Genomic DNA, 22,379 nt, shown 5'->3' on the forward strand with positions numbered 1-22,379 from the left:
AAGATGAACCCCACAGCACCCTATTTTAGGCCTGACCCTGGATTGTTCAGTGCAAAAGGTACATTGGCTGCAGCCTGCTGTGAACTCTGCTAAGATACAGGAATGAAGCAACTTTCCAGAGAACCAGACTCCTTCTTTGGGGTCCCTTGCAATACCCTCACACTCTCTGTAAGTCTCTTCCTTTCTCTTCATGGGGCTGTGCTGAAACTGCTGGGCTCCGGGACACCGCACGCTCGCAATTGGCTCTTGCTCTCCCCCTACTTCTCACTTTCACTCCCATTGGTTTCATGCTCCCTTTGCCATGCGGAAAAGCTTTCAAGTTTATCCAGCCCAGCAGCCGGGTTTATCCTGGTTCCACCCACTGGGACTTTCCTAGCTTCCTTCTGCACAGAAGGGGGAAAAAAAGGCAGAGGGAGGCCAGCAGCAGGCACCTCGGGGAGCTCGGGGAGCCGCAGTGCTCTCTCTCCCTGAGCTAGGTTTCTATTGTAGGCGGTGCATTCCTTGGGAGGGAGGGTGTGTGTGTCGGTGCCTTCCCACACTCGGGGCAGCTCTTATTTAATGGGGGTCTCCATGCAGGGCAGACACCAGAGGAGGTTTTGCCATGCCCAGTTCTCATCCAGGATCAGCAGCAGCTCGCACACCGGGCCCTGGCATGGACCGTGGGGCTGAGATAACCATGGAAGAAGTGGCTCCTGGGACCAACCCAGCTGCCAGGATGCACCTCAGGGAGGATTTGAAGAGGATACGGTGCGCAGTGCTGCTGTGCCTGTTCTCCGTGCTGGTCCTCGTGCTGCCCATTGCCTACCTGCTGGTTGGACACCTCAGAGCACCCAGCTCCTGTGCTGGACAGGTAAGAGATTGACAGCTGATTTCTATCTTGCCGCGCTACGTCCCGCGTGTTCAGGGTTGGGTTTGTTTGGTTCTTTTATGCTCTTCATGAGTTTCTCATGTTTAAGGGAATGCAAGAAACTCGCCGTTACATTCCTTCTTCCTTACTCAGAGCAAATCTGCCTAGGATAAATGTTATTTTAGTTTGGTCTTTGTAGGCAACGGTTTCTGTTCCTCTTAATTTCATTGAGGTCACAGCACAAGGCACAGCTTCAAAACTTTCAGTGATGTGCTGCAGGAAACACTTAAGAAAAATGGCTAGTTGATGGAAATCAGTGCCTCTCCACTGATCTCAGCCAGATTTTGACACTATAGTTCATTTTCTTCCCTTCTTTCATGTTAAGAAAAGAGAATTCCCCAGTGTCCTATTTCAAGAAACATCTGCTGACTGTGTTGGTGATGTCAACAGGTCAGTACTCATCATCCATCACTGGACAGAGAGATACAGCTCTTGCTTATTAGTAGTACAAACTCCTGCAGCGGCATGATTTCAGACAATTAAGGAGTCTAACCTTAATTTTCACATCCCAATTTTACTCCCATCAAAACTTCCTCTAGATCTAAGGATCTCCTCTGCTCACCTCCTTTGACAAGCAGCTAAACTCACTTTGCTCCTAGCAATATAAGCTTGCTGCTATGGTTGCTTCTAATGTTTTTCTATGTCATCTCACTCCTTCTTGTGCCAGACTGCAAACACGTGCCTATTTCCACAGCAGACTATGAATTCAGGAGGACTGCCCCATGCTAGAATGATGTGTATACACCTACAGGTTGGAAGAACTATGGTTTGAATTTTAGCTTCAGGTCTGAAATTCCCCCAGTAATTATCCTACTTGTTCTATGCTCACTTAGGATCCACAAAAAAGAAAGCAGTGTTAGCAAGTGGCCTTGAAGGCAGCTTTCTAACCTCACACACATTTAGCCTAAGGATGCTTGGAGAGCATGGCAGCCATACTCACGGCTGCACACATGCACTCTGGGCTGCACAGGGATGAACTCAAACGGGCTGGCATGAATCTGCACAGCTTGCTTCTTGCACCCAAGTGATGCTGGCCTTAGGGTGCAGCATCTTCTGTGTTATTATTAAACCTTTGTGCAGAGTTAAGAGGAGATGCATCAGGCCTGGGTAGTACCTAGGGCTGTTAAATCTGCCTATTTGTTTCTTGCATATGTGAAAATGCATGTTACTTCATTGACCCTCTTACTGCTATCACAAGGATGCTGGAGAGGGGCTCTTCATCAGGGACTGTAGCGATAGGACAAGGGGTGATGAGTTCAAACTTACACAGGAGAAGTTTGGGTTGGAGAAGTTTGGGTTAGAGATAAGGAAGAAGTTCTTTACTGTGAGGGTGCTGAGGCGCTGGCACAGGGTGCCCAGAGAAGTGGCAAACGCCCCATCCCTGGCAGTGCTCAAGGCCAGATTGGACACAGGGGCTTGGAGCAAGCTGCTCCAGTGGAAGGGGTCCCTGCCCGTGGCAGGGGTTGGGACTGGATGATCTTAAGGTCCTTTCCAAACCAAACCAATCTGTAACTTTGATTCAGGCCAGGTAGAGCAGGCGCACACAGAGTGAAGAGGTGCTCTGGGCAGTCTCAGCTGCCTTGCCCTGTGAGGCTGTACAGAGCAGAGCAGTTCAGTTCTTGAAATGATCTTAGAGTGAAATAATAGGGAAATGTTAGCCTGTCTGACTGGGCTAATGTGTTCCTGGCTCTTGACCTTGTTGGTAGAGTTACCAAAGTATTTCTGTGAGTGGGTTTGGCTCCTGAAGAGGAAAAGCACAATTTAAGCCATTAGGTTTGCTCTAGCCTGGGCTACACCAGTGTGTTTTTCCATGTGCATGCACAGATTGTTAGTGCATGGTACTCCCACAGTGATGCAATGAGGTGATCAGATGATTTACAGCCTCTTGTGAGTCCCAGTGAGGAAGAGAATAATCACTGGGGCTGGCTGGCTGCCCGCTGCCTTCGTGCCAAGGCCAGAGGTGGAGCTGCAGTTCAGCTGGATCCTGCTTTCCATTCACTGCTGGTGACTGTCACCAGTGCTGTCCCGCAGCAAAGTGCTCTGTCTGCCTATGTGACTTTCTGTTAATCCCCCATAGCGCTGTGTCACGCTGAGCCCAGGCACTCAGCCCTGCAGCTCAGCACAGCTGTAGGGAGTTTCAGTCTATGGGAACACTTCCAGGCATCAAGGCTCCCAGAAAATGACTTTTTGCATTTCCTACTGCATCTTAAGTGTTACAACTGGATTGTTAAAGGATGCGCTTTCCTCATGTGCCCCTTTGGTAACCCAAACCAGAATGATAGAATCATATCATAGAATCATGGAATGGTTTGGGTTGGAAGGGACATTAAACCTCATCCAGCTCCAACCCCTGCCACGGGCAGGGACCCCTTCCACTGGAGCAGCTTGCTCCAAGCCCCTGTGTCCAACCTGGCCTTGAGCACTGCCAGGGATGGGGCAGCCACAGCTTCTCTGGGCACCCTGTGCCAGCGCCTCAGCACCCTCACAGGGAAGAGCTTCTGCCTAAGAGCTCAGCTCAGTCTCCTCTCTAATATCTAATATTTAATCTAATATTAATATTTGACCTAATATCTAATTATTCCAATCATAATCCTACCTAGAAGGAGAAGGTTGAGCCCAGGTGAATGTGTCAGAGCTCTCTGTGGCACTGGTTTTGGGGTGTGTATGCCCTGGGCATACTGGGAGCAAGTGGGCAGACCCGAGTTTGCACCAGATGCATGTTTGCCCACTGACCCTTGCATCAGCAAGCTCATAAGGGTCCTCTTCTTGCCCAGGACCAGAGCTGAGCTTGCACATGCCAGATTATCGGCTTCATGTGCATTGGGACAGTGGGAAGGGGGGAACTCAGCAGTAGGTGAAAAGCAGAAGCCCATCCTCCTGGAGCAAGGAGGAGTGGGAAGGGAGCTGGGGAAGGTTTGTACAATAGGGTTCTGCCTCTTGCATTTGTCTGCAGGGTGAGGCAGTTCATTCATCTCTGCCTCTATGTGGGTGCACGCGGTGCCACACTCTGGTTCCAAAGGGACACAAAGACACCTTTTCCTTGGGAAATGTCCCTTTCAGAAAAAAGCAGGGCAAGTTATGGTGTCACAGCAACACGGGTGAGCCACCGGCTCTCTCTGATGGTATAATGCGTCTTGCATGAATAATTGAAGTGTGCTGGTGAGTTTCCTCCCTGGACACCTTCCAGGCTCACTACACTGCTTCCCTTTTGGAAAAAATAAATCATGTTATTTTGTTCTTTGGGGCAGAGCGAGGTGAGGAAATAAGGTTCTAGGGATCTTTAAGCAATGACACATGGCTGGTGTTAGCAGCAGGAAATCTGTGAAAGGCTTTAATGATGCCTTTCTAGAGGAAGGTCCAGGAATGGTGTGTATCCTTCCCCAAAGAGAAGCCAAGTTTCAGTCTGAGTGCACAGGTCTACCATGGGAACGGCGCAGCAGCCAGGAGAGCATCTTCTGGCTGCCTTAGCAACCTGCTCAGCTAGGCCAGCAAAGCAGAGCATCAAGTCCTGTGCTCTGGAGATGTTGTTACTCGGGTTTATTTTCCTGGCATCCCTGGCATGCCAGGACCACAAGCAGTGCAAAGGGAAATTTTAAACCCTGTTCAAAGGGTTGACAGGAACCTGTGTGCCATGTCAGTCTTGCAATGGAGAAGGGAGCTGTTGCAGTACAAGAGAGACTTTAAAGTTCTAGAATCACAGAATCATAAAATCATAGAATCATAGAATAGTTAGGGCTGGAAAGGACCTCAAGATCATCCAGTTCCAACCCCCCTGCCACGGGCAGGGACCCCTTCCACTGGAGCAGCTTGCTCCAAGCCCCTGTGTCCAACCTGGCCTTGAGCACTGCCAGGGATGGGGCAGCCACAGCTTCTCTGGGCACCCTGTGCCAGCGCCTCAGCACCCTCACAGGGAAGAGCTTCTGCCTAAGAGCTCAGCTCAGTCTCCCCTCGGGCAGGTTAAAGCCATTCCCCCTGGCCTGTACCTAAAGGGCCTTGAAGGGCATCAAAGCTAGTTCTTAGTGGCACAGGACAGGTCCCTACCAAAACTGCCCAGCGAAGGCCATGCAGCATCTCTGGAGCTGGCAAAACTCTGTGTGCATGTGCCATGTGTGATCTGTACAGACCCTGCCCGTAAAACAGTATTTTGTCCTAAAAACAGATAGGTGGAGGCGCTGGGGATATTTTGCTTATTAATCTCTCTGCCTGCAATGCCAAGCTGCTTTTCCCATGCAGCTCCCCACCATATAGCCCAACCCTTGCTGGAGGTGCAAGAGGCAAAGCGTGTGAGCGAGGACTTTCAGCCTTTCTTTTTGGCTTTAGCAATATGTATTCTTATCAAATAGCACCCTTAGAAAAGTAGGAACCCCAACTTTACCAAGCAACAGAACGACTGCACACCTCGCAGCACCCTGCTCTACCTACTGCGTCATACTGCTCTTTAGCATCTCCGAATGCAGCTTGCTCCTCAGCTTTCAGTCGCGATCTTTTTCTTTATTGAAAAAAAAAAACCCAAACCAAAAACCTCAAAGTAACCCAGAATTCTTCTTGCTGTCTTTCCCACTATCCCATCATCTCTGTTTGTATTGCAACATCCAAGTTTATTTACAGTACCTCAGCGGAAGCTAGGCTCTACATATTTAAACAGTCCCACTGAAGCTACATGATTAAATGTAGGTTTGTGATTGATTTGCAGCTCATTGCGGTACTGAGCATCGTTAGAAATCATGTCACTTCATAAATATGTAGGAAGTGTCACATAAATAATGGTGTAAATCAACTCATTCGCATACACGTCTGTCCCAACACAAGGGAGGAATGCTTGAGGGAAATCCCCCACATGCATCTTGTGCTTCCCACCAAGGGAAGGACAAAGTCACCTGGCTATGGCAATGTCACATCACCTGCCTATGATTGTGTCCCATCAGAAGTACAGTCATGTTTAGATGCCACAACAAGGAGACAGGACCCTTGGTGGTGAAGGGTTTGGAAGAGGATTTTCCCTGCTGTTTTCTTTCTCCATTTTATTCCAGCACACTGGAATAACTGTTTTAGAAATGATGGTTTTCTGCAGGATGTTCTCTGCTAGTAAAACCTTAAAATAGCTCTGGGCTTACCAGTGTGGCTGGCAGTCCCCACACCCAGGCAGCCTGTGATTCTCCTCTCAAAGCCAGTCTTCTTCCCCCAGCCACTATATATTATCTATTTCCTACTTCTTCTGCAGTATTTGAAGTTGTGCAGGACACAGACACCAGGAGACAGCTTCATCATCCATGTGTTAATATTATTTCAGCCTGTTTATGAAGTAATATGCATCAAATCATTGCCTGCAAGCTGAGCGGTGACAGTTTATTCTTTTTGATGTATTTATTGCAGCTATTCATAAAACACACGGTATCAGACCAATGTGCTCCTGACAAACACTGAGTAATAGGGCTCCTGACAGCCAGCCCTGAGCTGGCTGCATATCCCAGACTGTGTTCTTTCTGTAGACACACTGTTGGCATAGACCTGCAATGAACTGTGCCCTGGGGAAAGCATAAGGGATGCTCCTCACAGAGCAGGGAGGCCGGGTCCAGAGTCAGCATCCCACAGCATCCTGCTGTTAGGAGCCATAAAAGAAGTGGCACTTGGCAAGAAGCCACTGGCTGTTTGCAAGCATTACTCAGAAGGACCACCCCTATTAGGCACGCGGCAGACAGCAGCTTCCCTTTGAACTGCTCGACTTAAACATCAGAACTGCTTGGTGCAGACCGGGGCCATGTCCTGCTGCTATGCAACTGCATGTTGGCACAGGGATGGGTTGTGAGAGTGATGGGGACCAAAATGTAAGAGGCAAGGAACTGTGAATCACCCTGCTGTCTCTTGGTAGAGCATCAGCGAGCTGCAGAGCTCACCCTCTGCCACCTGCACTCTCCGACAGGCTCAGCTCCTTTCCACCCTCTAAGGAGGCTGCCCAACATTCCAGACAGTCTTGAGACAGCGAGGAATTGCTCACATTGCTCTGCAGAGACTGAGGAACAGGAGAGTTTCTAAGCAGCAGGGGTGCTCCAGCAGTGCTGGATGGAGTCACCATCCCAGCGGGGGGCTAGCAATCACTAATTCACACCAGCCGCTCTGCCAGTCCTCTCCCAGCCGTGCCAAGGGCTTGTCCAGCCTCTAAACAAGACTGGAGCTGAGCACAACCATCACTACAGGAGCCCAGCTCCTGTCCCTGGCACCCTTTCAGAGACACGGGTAGTTTCAAACAGCAGAAACCTCTTGCAATGAAGCAAAGCCTTGTCAGGGCTTGTCCTTTTACACAAAAACTCTAGCTGAACTCGGTAATGTTACTGTAGCACATTCCATTTTCTGGGATAACACAAACAGGACCCTCTATGTCGGTGCTGTACACCCTGGAGCCTGGAACTAACCGGTTGGAATCTCTTCTGCAGGTCACAGAAGAGAGGGGCTCCCGCTTTCTGAAGCAACGGGCAGTAGATACCGGTAAGTTTGTCTGTTCTTCCCCCCCCCCATCCCCAACACCTTTGTGTGCTGAGGTTTAGCAATCACTGCCGCAGCACCCAAACCCCTCCCAAGCCAAACAAGCCAGGGCAGACAGAAACAAACCTTGGTGACAAGATGCAGGGAGATAACTGGGGCCATAGTGAAAGTGCAAGCCACTCCTAATCCCAGGACTGGGCAAGCTCTTTCTAATGCAGGCACAGACATCCCCGGCAGCTCTCTGGGATCAGCATAACATGGATTCAGGAGCCCATGCACACAGCCCTCTGATCCATGGACACCACAGCTCCCCTCAGTTCACCCTCCAGAAATATAGGTCTAACAAGCTCATCCATATGCCAAGGGATTTTATTACCTCAATGGTGCCAATCTCAGCAAGTAACTCCGGGCTCATATGCAGAAATGGAAAGGGGCTGCGCAGGTTTCCTCAGCAGCACTGATCACCACTCACATCTCATTGACTTGAATAGCAGCAAACATGCTTACTCATGACTTTTCCCTTTTTTCCCTCAGTTACAGATACACTTCCCAGTGCTGAAAAGCCAAGAGCTCACCTGACAGGTAATGTTTGTTCAAAAATGACGCGCTTCCCATGAGTATTCCAGCAGATGTCACCTCAGTTTATACGGATCTGATAGGATCAGGTGTTGCAAGGAAAATGATCATCAGCTCTGCCTTGCTGAAAACAGAGTGACTGCAGGCTGTGTTTGTAGGAAAGGCACTGCAAAGGAGATAGTCAACGGAAGTGTTGCTGCGTTTCCAAGATGGAATAAGGCATCCCTGCCCATGGCAGAGGGTTTGGAACTAAGTGATCTTAAGGTCCTTTCCAGCACAAACCATTCTAGGATTCTAGGATTCTATGTTTCTTCCACTGAAAGAGCAGCTGTTGCAACTGTACTTCGATAAGTCCCTGGTATTTTAGTGATCTGCTGAATCCCTTAGAAAAGTCGAGGAAAGGAGCCCACATGGAGCAGTGAAGTGGGAAGAACTACCAGTTTTGGGAGAAAATCGGGTAAAATAAGATCAGTTTTAGACCTCATTTTTCTGCAAGACCTTTCTTTCAACACCATGTTGCCATCACACTGCTCCTGTTTCCCATGGAAAAGGAAGGGTGAACCTGTCCAAGCCCTCATCCTGTATTAGGAAGGTGCTGCCACAAAGCTCTATTGCAGGGTAGGCTGCAATATGTTTCTAAGGGGCTACTAGCATCTGCAAGGCCACCATCTCACCACCTCAGCCTTGAAGGTGTAGCTGTCACCACAGCAAGGACACTGTCCTGAGCCTTCCCCCATCCTCACCAGCTCGCCCCACCTGGAAAATACAGGCATTATTTCCAGGAAAGAGGAAAAATTCATGGCTGGTTCCCATGTGGATGGAGCGGAATGCTGAAACTCCAGCTGCTCCGACTCAAAGCAACCTACAGCTCTCAAAACCTCACTACAGGGGTGATCCCAGTGCCCTGTAGTTGTACCAGGGCAGCATGTCAGTAACTTGAAACGTGCAAGACGTGCTTCACACAAATTCACCTACAGGGTGAAATCAATCTGTGTTCCAGAGGTGATTTCTTTCCCAGCGTAGTTTACTTTCCCTAATCCACAAGCTCCTTCCTTGGTCCCATCCCCTTTCGCATGCAGGTTGCTAGAGCTCCAAAACTGACCTGCCCTTATTCAGAATCATATCTTTGCTAAAGTACACATTTGAAACAGCAAAAGGACCATGTCTGCAAGTGTAAGTCTCTCCACTTCCCAACTCTCCCCCATGCTAGGGAGAGGGGGCAGTCACATTTGGCTGCAGCAAGCATGAAAAGAAAAAGCTAAGGGGATTCTGCATGAAGAGGCTGCAGTGCTATGTAGCCATCAGAGAACCTAATTTCCACGAACTTATCTTTGACCCTTTTTTTAGCCCAGTCTTATTTCTGGTGCTGAACCCTGTGGCAATGAGTACCCAAGCTTAGCAGTGCATCACAGTCAGGAAATATTTCCTGTTATTTCAAATTTGCTGCATGATGATTTCTTGGGTGCCCCCTTCTCTTCCCAGAAACCATGGCTCATGCATAGAAAGTGAAAAAGGAACAATTATTCTTCAAGTCTATGGGACATAAGGTGGTAGACTACAGACTCTCGCTTGTAGGAAACCTCTTCCAGCTCTCTATTCCCACACATATATTCTGACACATATAGCCTTCTAGACGTATAATCTGAAGGTGAGAAAAGGAGTGAGAGGAACAAGGACTAGACACAGCACTTTCACAGCAATGCGCCATTGAATTAGCAATAGCGGAATGACTCAGTGTTTTCACTTCTGTTCCTTTATGATGAATTTTTCACCTGCTTTGGTCTTTTTAACACACACGGAGCATTTTGAACTTATCCAAACTGCCATGAAGATCTCTTCTTCCTGGCTGGCTATAGCTAGTGAAAAATACTTAGCTAGGACTTTTCTCATCCCCATTCTCTCCTGCGCAGTAACATGTGCTGACTGTGCCATGCCATCATCCCCTCTCTGATTCATTTGGTTGCACTTTGGGTCACGATGCAGACCAATGCCTGTTCCTTCTTGTTACCAGCCTGTGGCATGGTGCAGAAACCCCACTGAGGTACCTGGCTCACACTTACTATGCAATGGCCCCCAGGCGCTCCACTAAATCTGGTTACTTTCTGGTTCCACTTGATTGTTGGGAGTGATGACCTTTCTAAGGGCAGTTATTAAACTCCCAGGGCAGTCTTGAGTAACAGAAGCCCTGCAGCCACAGGACTTTGCAGTACATGCTATTCAAGGGCTTTACTACAGCAGGAGACTCAGACTCTAACCTCTCACAGAGACCCAGACTCTGGCCTCAGAGTCCAGTGTTCAGTATCAGGTTTTCACACCAATGAGAGCTTAGATACCCTGCAAGTTCAACAATACATCCCAAAACGTACCCAAAAGCTGCCAAGCAAAAAGGATTCTTCAGCAAGGGACTAAGCCAAAATGATTTGGGGAATGGAGAAATAATTTCACATGTAAGAGATGCCAAAAGTTTATAGTGGACAGGAAAGTTGAAGGAACTGTAGCAATGAGCCCCTTATTAAAAGCAGATTTCATTGACTTCAGGGATTAGCATGATAGGAAGTGTAGCTCCATCTATTTGCAAAAGAAGTAAATGAAAACTACAAAGTACAAATGCTGCTAGAAAAGGAGATGTGCTGTATTCAAAGGCATTTGAATAGGAATTTTTCCCCTTGATCAGGATTGAAAGCATGGGGAAAATTAATTAACTTGAAAATAGAGAGCATCAGTAGAGTGAGATTTATCCTAAAAGGGAGGTTGTAGCTGTAAAACTTACAGTTGCCTAATTCTAGAAGTTATGAAATCATGTACTTCACTTAAGCTGCCTGTTAGTTATAAAAGACATTGGAGAGTTGGTTGTCACTGACATGCACTGCGTCATTCTACATGGAGAAGAATATTTCACATGCAGCTTCTCTTCAATTTCCCCCCAAAATTTCCAAGATGGAAAAGAGCCCAGGACATTTTCTGGGAATTTTCTGATCTTTTTTGATCCTTCCCATCTCAAACAATGTTTCAGCTGCTACCAACAGATCTCTGAGACGTGTTACTCCAACCTCTTGTAAACCTTATAGTGACCCTAATGCTACTTGAGCTTTTACCAGGACTCAGACTTGTCTTTAGACACCCTGAGAAGTAGATGAGGATGGAGGCAGACCATGAGCACTTCCACTTTCTTTTATTCCTCTCCCTCTGTACCAGGAAAAGCTCCATTGGCTCTAACCCTTCTAGTCCTTATAATACTGCTGTAACTTAGCTTGGCTTGCTACCACAATCCCTCCTACACAGAAATACTCCCCTCATGTACTTCGCCTGTTGGGGAAAGACCAGAAAGATCTGATACTTCAGCAGCACTGACAGGCAGGCTGAAAAACACCCATTATTTTGTTGTGCTACTCAGAGAATATGAAAGAAATCACACTCTTAACACCTTCCTGTCTCTTTAGGGATTATTGATTTCTAGAAGAGAGAGGGAAATAGATGCCATTGGGAGCTGAGCGCACTGCTTTTTCTGAATCTCATTTCACCCAGGATAAACCTAATGGTTACTGTCAAGAGAGTATCAGAGTAATCAGTACCTGCATTCCATTTGCATCCCTGCCCATGCAGATGTGCCCCTTCCCCAAATGCTGAATCAAAATAAACTTTAAACATTAACTCAAGCTCACAAAAAATGTCTCGTTTCCTGGAAATCAGTTGCCTCAGTCTTTCTCAGCATTGAAGATTAACTTTTCAAGTTCATTTTAATACCTGGCAGAACCTGAATGGTTTTTATCCTCTTTCTGTCCACTGCTTCAGCTGCTGTTTTACCACAATAGTTTCATGTGGCAGACAGTAAAGAGAAGAGAAAACTCTTTTGCTTCCCTGCATTAAAAAATGAGTAAGAATAAGTCTAGGACTTATTCTCCTGGCTGTTGTGTGAGAGAAACTGAAAGAGCAGAGGAGAGGCAAAGGAAATAGGGCAGCAGTTCCCTGATTCATCCTGAGACCCTTGCAGCCAGGGGAGCATCCTCAGCCTGGAAAAGACTGATGCTGAGGTCTGGCTTAGAGCTCTGCTTGTGATCAGCTAACCACAAGACTGGGAAAAAGTCTGGAGAAAGCTGAGGCTGACAACAGCTTAGGGTTTTGTTCTAGCAAAGCATCGAAGAAAAGGAAAGGAAAAGAAAGAAAGAGATGAAAATAGTTCTAAATGTACTGTGCTGCTTTGGATTTGGGCCTCTTGAAGCACAGTGGGGTCTTATGAGTGCTTGATGAAATCAAATGACACTGGTAAACCAAGGGCAATTCTAAGCAAAATGTTTAATTGAGAGCATTCATGAAGCTTGACACAAGGGCTAACAAAACCTAACATCCTTCAGAAGCAAGATGGCAGGAATAGAAGTGTCTCAGTGTTTGGTGATAGATCGTGCTGATCATGGGGAAATGTTTGCATGCACAGTAGCATCTAAGAAACATAACTGCAATCTATAGCTACTGAAGAAAATGATGCCTTAATATTTCTTATTCCTGTCCTGAACCATTAGCTACAGGCATGGCAACTATGTACAACTGCCCCAGCACTGGTTTCACCTAAAGACAAGGTTTTTAATCTGTAAATAGGTAAGATAGCACCTTGGATACACATCCTACACAGGGTATTGCTCCGCAGTGCCATGAGACTCAGCATTCAGGAAAGACAGTTTCATCATTCAGGATCTGCTCACAACTAGGATATCCAGTTACAGCATACTCCTTCAGGTAGCCTGTACTAGCCAAGGTCTTCCAAAGGCATCCTTGACTTTAGCTCCTGATTGATTGCTCAGTCTGGATGCCTTATGAACACCCTCCAAAACCACCACTGGATAGGTGGCCTGCAGCCACTTCATCTCAGCTTTCAAGCTGTAAAATAAGAACATTTCTGTCCTAGCATTTTTATTACCCCATTTAAGTAGTTCACCCTTTGAAGCAGAGATCTCACATTGCATCCTACAGCATAGCGCTGGAGGAAGCGGACTAACCCACCCCTTCTTCTTCTTCCCACAGTGAAGAAACAAGACCTCACCACCACCACCACGGGAAACCATCTGCCCATCCTTCAGTGGGAAGACAAGCGAGGCTTGGCCTTTACCAAGAACAACCTGAGTTACTCCAGCAACTCACTGGTGATACCTGTGTCTGGGGACTACTATGTCTATGCTCAGGTCACTTTCCGAGGGCCAATTGAAAGTCACAGTAAACCAAACTCTGTCACTGAGATCATCACCAAAGTCACTGACAGTTACCCTGTGCCCACCGATCTGCTGACTGGCACCAAGACCCTCAGTGAAAATGGAAATAACTGGTTCCAGCCCATTTATCTGGGTGCTGTGGTCTCCTTAAGAGTAGGAGACAGGCTAATGGTCAATGTTAGTGACATCAAGCTGGTGGATTACACCAAGGAGCACATAACTTTCTTTGGTGCTTTTTTATTGTAGTCCCTGGCAGCAGCTGGTACGGTCTTCCCATCAGGGACTTGGTGTGACCTTACTGGATCTTGGCTTTGTGGGTGTATGTTGGGGTGCGAACTCTGTGCTGTTATCCTTCTGTACTGTCACTTCTCTGCAGCTATCTGCAGCCTTACATTAAGGGGTAGTGAAAGCTGAAGCTGTAGGGTGAATTGAAACAAGCAAAAATGACTTAAAAAAAACCAAAAAAACCAAAAAAACCAAAAAAAACCCAAAACAACCCCCCCAAAAACCCACCAACCAACCAAACAGAAAAAAATGAAAGCAGGATTGGAGGAAAAATACATTTTTGAAAGTGAAAACTGAGAGCTCTTCAAAACTTTGCAAGATGAGGAGGAGCAGTTTGTATTTGTGGGTGGGATTATTGATCCGGAATATTGCAGCTAGGCTGCATCACTAACTCCACCTCCAATGTGTAAACTAAAACCACAGAAAAGTGGTTTTGAACTTTCTCCAGCACTTCCAGTATAGTTTTGCATGACCCTTCTTCAGATTCTCAGTTCTAAAAGCTAACTCCTTTCCATCATTTCCTTCTAGAACCATAGAAACAGACTGATATTTCTAAAAGGATTTGCTCAGTACTTTGCACTAACAAAGCTCAGATCATCAACTGCTTCATTAATCCCTTCAGTCTCCCTCTAAAGTGGATTTAAATTGTATCTTGTGCTTTGCAGAAGCTACTTTTGATCCCCCCCCCCCCCCCCCCCAAGAACACTTTCTGTTTCAGCATGAAACCTATCCCTGCTAGGTCCTAACATTAGGAAAACAGAATAGACAAGGCACAGAGAGGCACGTCGCAAAAATTCCCACACTTCATAAACCAACCACTGAACTGCTGATAGAAAACCTCTGCAACATTTTGCTTTCCATTATGTTTTAATTCAAGGCAAGTGCAGCCAAAGAAATCACTGTCTTGGTGCTCCCCCTTGCAACCATTGCCAATGCTGCAGAAGTCCCCTAACCACAAGAGACTCCCCGGCCTTTCCCTGAGTGAAGGCTGGCAACCAACAGTCCTTATACAAGGTTAGTTCCAAAGACACCATCATTGCGTGCCATGGGCAGGGGTGGAGCTCAAGAATATTCACCTCCCCACCTCACACTTTTCATAGACCTATTTTCATAGACCTTACTGTCTCTCAGGGAAATTCCCCAGCTTTTCTCCTTCCACAATAAATAGATCACTGACAGTGACTCAAGTCATGTTCTCATAGACTTGGACTTTACACTCCAATCTGCTAACGAGGTCTCACACATGAGCACCTACAACCCAGTCATTCTCGCAATGACCAGATGCACTCTCTGCATCTTTTCTCTTTCCTTCCTCACCTCATTGGATTTCCTCCATTTCCCACTTTTGGCCAGAAGCGACAACATGGTTTGATTGCCTCATTTCCACTCAAAGCCGTGGTAGTGCCCACTGTTAGTGTCAGGGAGTTGCTGAGGTTGGGGAATACATAGCACTGATTCGAGCTGAAGAGCTTAAATGGGCAAAGAAGTTCTGTGATGGAGAGATCCCAGCTGCAGAAAAGACCATGTGCAGCTGAAACAGCAGAGAGACCAGGCTTCTTTGCCCACAGCGAGCCTCTTCCTAGCAGGAGATAAGGTATTGCTGCAGAAAGACCTGCTTGAGCAGACAAGGCAAAGTCAGTAGCACAGCTGAAGCACAGGAAAATGACAATGAAGGGGGAAGGAAAAAGACATTTTTGAAAGAAACTAAGAGCTCTTTAAAACCCTGTAAGCTAGGGAGGAACTTGGAGTGACCATAAAACCACATGGTGAATCTCATACATGGAGGATTTAAAAGTGACCTGTCTGGGACAGGTGATTCTCAGCAACTAGATAGGAAAGCTTCTGTGAAGTGTTATGTAGGATGGATTTGGTTTATCCTTGGGAAAAATCAGGGTGCGAATTCTAGCTGGTTTGAGACAGTTATAGAAATTCAGAAATCTCTTTATTTCTACAAATGAGATGCGACAGCATCCTTCCGAGGCCATAATGCTGCTTGTACAGCAGATTACCATGAAAACTGTATCAAAGTCATCATCCCTTAATGCCTCATGCTCTGAATGATGGTAAATATGAGATCTGGGGGAGAGGAGTGGTGAATGCAGTCTTTTGCAAAGAATAAAAGAGACTTCTATGGGGTATATACACACATACAGACATATATACGGAATATGCACGTGTGTATGTATTCCATAGAAGTTCCAGGAAGCCCACTGACAATAACAAGCCTTTTCTACCACAAGGCACACCATTTGTGTCCACCATACACTAACAGTGCATTTCACAAGCAGAATAGTGCCTGCTGCAACTCCATTACAGGTGAGACTTTCTTGATTCATTATCCATGGCACCAGGATATTTATTGTAGTCCTGTTAGAGCCGGCTTTTACACCCACAACAGCTTTTAGTATATTTAACACTAGCACATTTTAAATTACATATAGTAATATATTTGGCATTACTTGTTTTAAAGTGGTGCAAACATATTAATCCGCACATCTACCCTAGTGGAAATCCTCTCTCCCATTTTTCCCCCCGCTCTGAGTGCTAATAATGTTTTTGTCATAGTGACCAACAAATAGAACAAATATGCAGGGAATGATGCTGACCCTGTGGTACATCAAATCCTCCTCCACAGAAGCCAATGGCTTAAAGTCAGAGTAAAGCCAACTAAATGAGGCAGAGAATGAGCTTAAAGGGAAATATCTCAGGCAGAATCCATGAAGTGGATGCTCAGATTTTTCCCAAACCTAAATAAGGACTGAAGTGTTCTGAGAAGTTTGCTTTTAGTGAATTAGAAAATCATCTTCATTGCAAATCATTTCTAGAGAAGTGAAAATGCAGATGCATCAGCATTTTCGATTGAATGAGAGGACAATGCAGTCTGGCCATGTGAACAAGTGGCCTTTCCGTCTGTGGTCAGACTGAAAACATGTTTTGGTTTGGGTGGATGTGAAACTAAAACAGTTGTAAGAAAAAAATCCAAGCTAGAGAAAAAAGGGTAAAAGAGGCAGCTCATGTTAAATGAGTTAAAAACACGTGATTTCAGGGTTTGACCCTTTATATATATTTAGGAAACAGAACAAAACCATTGCAAGAAATTATTATTATTATTATTTTTCATCTATGTGAAGCCTGCTCAAAATACTTCAATTCTTAGGAACTTTCTCCTTCCTTAATCTCCTTGATCCCCAAAAACCTAACACTAAATATAATGCAGATTCATTTTTAGTTCCACTTACCTACTATTCTTGAAAGAAAACTGTTGATATATAAGCATTAACTTTCTCTCCGTAGACATAAAGAAGTCAATGTAAATCAAGCAATAAGATCACAGCTCCAATCTTACCAACATATAATTGTGCTGTACTTAGTCCCGAGCATGTGGCTAGAGGGGTATCAGTGTCAAAGCAAGCTCAGTTTTCCTGTTTGGTGTATGGGAAGGATAAAAATCTACATTGCTCACATGAAAAGGGGATAAAATGTTTTATCTATGCCACCATCAACTACACCATTGTAGGAGCAACCCTCCAAATCAAGGAGCACTTATGTGGACCATATCCAGCACATGTATGTTGGCAGGATTAGGGTGTAGAGGTGTAAAGTTGAAGGTTTATGTTCCTTAGCAAAACATAACCCAAATGATGAAAAGGATACTGCTGAGATGAGTTTGGACATTAACAGTTCAGTAGCTCTTAGGATAAGCACACCAGTAGGCAGGGAAGTTGGGGGAATCTAATTTTTCACCTCTGTATGGTATAACTGACCACACTGTGCTGTATATTATTTATCTCCTAAATGGCCCATCATTTCAGATGAGAAATGAGGAGAAAGTTCATTCTTTAGAAGAATCAGGAAATGTCAAGAATCTTTGCCCAGATGTGGGTATTAGATACCAGTATAGCATTTTGCTATTGTAAAGAATTTTGTATGAGTGATTGAATTAATACCTTGTGTTTCAGCACTGATGTGTTTTTACCAGTAGAACTGACTTAGCCTCATGTTTCCAAGCTTTATGATAATAAAAATGCAAGTTAATTAATGTGACAACTTTTGATCCTGGTTTCAGAAACTCTAACCAAATGGCACAATTAAGAGGAGTGAGCCAGTAGAGCCAGATGATGCTGATATGAAACTTATTTCTTGTGTGTTAATGTATGAATGATCCTTGTTTTATGCACTGATAGAGGTCGCTTATCAGAGTGAACTCTTGAGTCAGTCTTTCCCTCTGTAGAGACAGAAGGCAAAGCCATAAAGGTTGAGCAGATTTCCTTGGCAGGGTGGGGAAAAGCTGATTCCTTCTTTTTGCTATTTCTTAGTCTATGTTCAAAAAGCAAGTCCAAATGAAAAGCAATGATCATCAGAAACTGCATCATAGCTGCACCCACTGAGCGCCCATGGGAGACAGGAGCCACAGTATTGCCACCCTGCCAAAAAGCCAGGTTTGCCCTATCTATAACCATGCATAACAGCTCCTTGACAGCTTAGCGATTGAATACTTTCTGTTGCTCAGCTCCACACACAGCAAAGCTAGGAAATCCTGGCCAAATGAGGGTCAAATGAAGGCAGCCAAGCTATGGACAGCCTTGGCCCTGTTCTAGCTCAAACTTTGCTGTCCTTACACTGTCAGACAAGTAGCAGCAACCACTGGCTATGTATTTCTTATCCTGGATGTTTTAACTTCGATTCCTCTGCTACCAAGAATGCAAATTCTTTCATTACAGTAGCAAAATTGAGAAGTTTTCACCCAGATTATTTTGTGTTTTCAAAATTTCTTTTGTTTTCCTGGCTGGAACTCAGAGTGTCACATTTGAATTGCTTCAGAAGAGGTTTCTGATTAAAGGCTTAAGGCAGGTTTTTACTTGAGAACTCTGACAGAGGATGTATTTACCCTGGTTTCCATCCACCTGCAAATGCAGCCTTTGTAGATGAGCCAATATTTCATTAGAGAATAGGAATCAAACTGCTTTCTCCTGGAACGCCAAAAAGATTGAGGGGGTTGAGGTTTTTAATCCAATTGCAACCTCACATTTAAAAGAACAGCAAAAATAAATTACAATTTTCCAATTATTTTCTGTTTTACCTTGAGCTGAGCAGAATTCATTTGATTTATTGCCATTTTACTCTCTGCTTTGCACATCTAGGGTAATAGCTTAGCATCATCTTTGTGGTCTAAATAAAGTGGCACATACAGCCTCCCCCACTGAGCATTGTGCTTCATTTTGTCTACCTTTAACCATATAAAAGGTGTCTATTCTCAACAATTTTCTAGGCTCCCTCTCTAGCCAGGTAATGGGAAGAGATGCATATTCCTGAAAGGCTACATAAGCTAGGAAAGGTGGGGATAACAGAGGTGCTTCTCTCCCAGGGCTGCAGAGGGATGTGCATAGTCTTTTCTTAACTAAATGCAAGTAAGATAATAGCAGCACTCAGTGAATGTGATCACTGCACTGCACTCATTTGGCTGGATAAAGCTGGCCAAATACTGGCAAGGCTGAATCTCTGCAGGGTTTAGCATTAACAAATATACATGTGGACATGAATCCTGAGGGAAAGGAGAACCTCACTTTCATATGATTAAGTTGTTGCTCCGTGAAATTCATCCTGCAGAGTAGAACACTACCCATGAGAGTTCCTAGCTCTCATCTTTTGGCCAAGATGACCAACCGCATCTGGGTGTGCTATTTGCCAGCTTTGTTCTTGTATGAAGATCCCTTTTCCCAGCTGGGGACACTTTCAGTGTCACCATTAATATGTCCAGCATTTAGGAAGAGCTCTGGCAGGGCATGGAGACTTTGTCCCCTAAGCATCTTGCAGGATGGAGCATAAGATGAGATGAAATGGAAATGATCTGCTCTCACAGGAAGTCCTATGCTATAAAAATCTTAGCTCTCGGTCAGGCAGCTGAATAAGTGACGTGCTTTCTAACACACTCAGCATCCATCAGACAAGTTCTCAAAGGAAATGAGGACTCCACACTTGGGTTTGTTTCTGAGGCATGGTGCCAAAGCTAGATTCAGAATTGCACTAACAGGAGCCATATTTGTCAACAGTGACAGCTCCAAACTCACTTTGCCTCAGAAATATTATTGCTAAATGCTTCAGAACAGTATGAAAGGCATTGCCCAAGAAGTTACAACCTGGTTCATTTAGCACCATAAGTCAGGAGTGTTTGGGGTTTTTGATGAATGAACTGAACTAGCTTTCCAGATGCTCTCATTCTTGCACAAAGAAACGTTCTTTCATTGATTGTACAGTTTGGTATTAAAACATCAAAAAGGCACTGAAAGTGATTGCTGCATATTTATTGATACTGTACATATGGTTGTTTTAATTTTATGTGAGAGAAACTGTAAAAACCATGGTATAAAGTTTAGCTGTATCATACTTAATAGCTATTTATTTTAGAGAATGATTTTGATGCTTTCTGACAATGAAGTTCCTGAATAGCTCTTTAAAGAACTTTGTCTTAAAGCAAAAAAAATAATAAAAGCATTTTATTTGTTTCATGTTTATTCCTGAGTCTGTCTTCATTCTAATGAACACCCACCAAGTGCTCATATTTACAGCTGGGAAAAGCAGGTATTTACTCATGTCAGAGTGGTTGAAGTGTGCTCTGTAATGCATGTTACAGAGGTTCTCAGATGTGTAGGGTTTGGGGATTTTTTATGTAAGCTATTAATCGCATACAGAATACACAAACAGAAAATTATTTATCCTAATCCAAATGAGACAAATTCATCTGAGGTCAAGTTTCAGGCATTTTTACAAAACTTCATTTTAAGGGCTTTAAAGAGAGAATTCTGGGCAATGACATACGACTGAGCACTAGGGGAATGGGTTTAAAATTAAACATGAGAAGCATGGGTTAGCTATAAGGAAGTCCTTTACTGTGAGAGTGCTGAGGCACCAGAACAGGCTGCCCAAAGAAGTCAGGAATGCTCCATCCCTGGCAGTGTTCAAGGACAGACTGAACAGAGCCTTGGGTGACATGGTCTAATGTGAGGTGTCCCTGCCCGTTGTAGGGGATTGGAACTGGATGATTTTAAGGTCCTTTCCAACCCAAACCATTCTGTGATTCCATGATTCCCAGTTCCACACCGATTTAAACCTTTTTCTCTTAGAAATAGGTGAAACTCGCCTTCAGTTTTAATGGTGCCAAACACCCCTAAACAACATCCGTCTCTCTCCAAAGAAACTCTCTCAGTGCATCCCAAAAACGTTGTACCTTGCTTTAGAATAAAAACCTCTCATTTAACTCCCTTCTGCTCAACAATAAGAAGATTATTCAGTAAAACCTCACTGTGTTTTGACTCTTTTTTAGCATTTCACATTGGAGCAGAACAATAGAATCCGAATAAATTCAGAATAGATTCAGAAAATACTTAAGTCTTCAGTTCCTAGTTCTCACAACTGGATTCAATTCACCAACCCCACAACTTGTTATTTCTGTAAAAATACCAAAGGAAAAAGTAAATCTGCATGCAGAGAACGAAGTGGAAGGAAACTATGAAGGCATCGGCAAGCAAGAAGCTGCCAGGGCATGGTAATGTGAAAAAAAGTCACACAAAATAAAGGTTTGCTCACCACACTTCCTTTCTCTCATCAGTACCTGAAAGCAAATGATGAAAAATGGCATCCTTTCTAAGTGCTGCCCATGCCCTGACCCTATAGCAAGGTGACTTCAGTTCTTGAAGAAAAGGAAGTGGGATTTCAGTACTTGAATCAGGGGATTCTTTAAGACAAAACCAGGGAGATCTGAAACAGCCTTTTCCTACAGCAATGGGACTGTTCCTCTTTCCTACTGAGTTATCTAGTGGGAAGGTAAGAAAGATATTGCAGCATGTGGAAAACTCTGATATCTGCATACAGATCTCTAGGCCCATTGAAACCAGACACTGCCTTATTTGTGTGTTATCAGCATTGTTCTCAGACTGAAGTTGAAAACACAGCACTGCACCAGCTACTACAAAGGAGAAAAATAACCATCATAGCTGAACACAGGATATTTACCCATCAACTGCAGCTAATTCTCACGTAAGCAAATCCGTTATTCCTTACCCCAGCTTCTAAACTACAATCACATATTCAAGAAGATATTTATGGCCATTCTTCCCAGAAAAGTGTTACACCACCACAGCGTTAATCTCCTAAGGGATAAGGCAAACTATCCTGCTGCCAGCTCCTGCTGTACACTCTCTGGAAAACCTCAGAGGATTGAGCTACGCTCCATTCTCCTTTACTTTCTATAACCCAAGTCAGATCACTGCAGAACAACAGGGATGAGGGGACACCAGGCAGGGTCCTAGGCCGCCCCAAGCCCAGTGGGTCTGGGCTATGTAGTTTCTCCACCCTCTCTTTAAGCCTGTCCATTGCCAGGATGCAAATCTTCAAACGCTAAAGCTGTCTCATAATAAAGGAGTTTATGCTCATCTTCCTATGAAGGACCGTGGCCCCTCAACTCAGTCTCTACTCTCTACACCCTCTATTATCCCTTCAGAAGCAGCTGCATCTCCTAACTCCAGAAGTTCCCAAGGTCCCTCTGCTGACACACAGGACACCCTTCCCTTTGCAGCAGAAGATACAAATGAGACTATTTCACCTTCATCGCACATTGAGGCCAGCCTAATGTCAGATTTGGTGCAAACAAATCAAGGCTCATTCATTTAGGTTTATGTTCACACAGCTTAAAAATCAGCAGAAAATGAATAACTTTAGCTCATGCTTCACAAAGCCGGTATCCAATAGCCTTTAGTGGCCCTAGAAATCACCACCCCAGCATCTGGGAATATTTCATGTTCAGTAGTTTTCCCCCAAACTGGGAAGTAAGCAACCATCTACAACTCAGAAGCAAAACTGCCATGTTTTCATGCATTACTAGTACAGTACTGGCAGCAAGCAGAGCATTCAGATCAGGATTCAGCTCCAGAAAC

General features: G+C 44.9%; 1 protein-coding gene across 1 annotated transcript; it reads left to right on the forward strand.

Moving 5' to 3' along the window:
• The first annotated feature begins 404 nt into the window (after positions 1 to 404).
• Positions 405 to 19,961, forward strand: TNFSF15 (TNF superfamily member 15). The gene is made up of 4 exons (XM_065695602.1): positions 405 to 850; positions 7,339 to 7,390; positions 7,922 to 7,969; positions 12,980 to 19,961. The coding sequence occupies exons 1-4, from the start codon at positions 602 to 604 to the stop codon at positions 13,408 to 13,410; spliced, it is 780 nt and encodes a 259-aa protein (XP_065551674.1). The 5' UTR covers positions 405 to 601; the 3' UTR covers positions 13,411 to 19,961.
• Positions 19,962 to 22,379: the final 2,418 nt, after the last annotated feature.

The sequence above is a fragment of the Lathamus discolor genome, chromosome 15 (genome assembly GCF_037157495.1).
Source record: "Lathamus discolor isolate bLatDis1 chromosome 15, bLatDis1.hap1, whole genome shotgun sequence".
In the NCBI taxonomy this organism is placed as follows: Eukaryota; Metazoa; Chordata; class Aves; order Psittaciformes; family Psittacidae; genus Lathamus; species Lathamus discolor.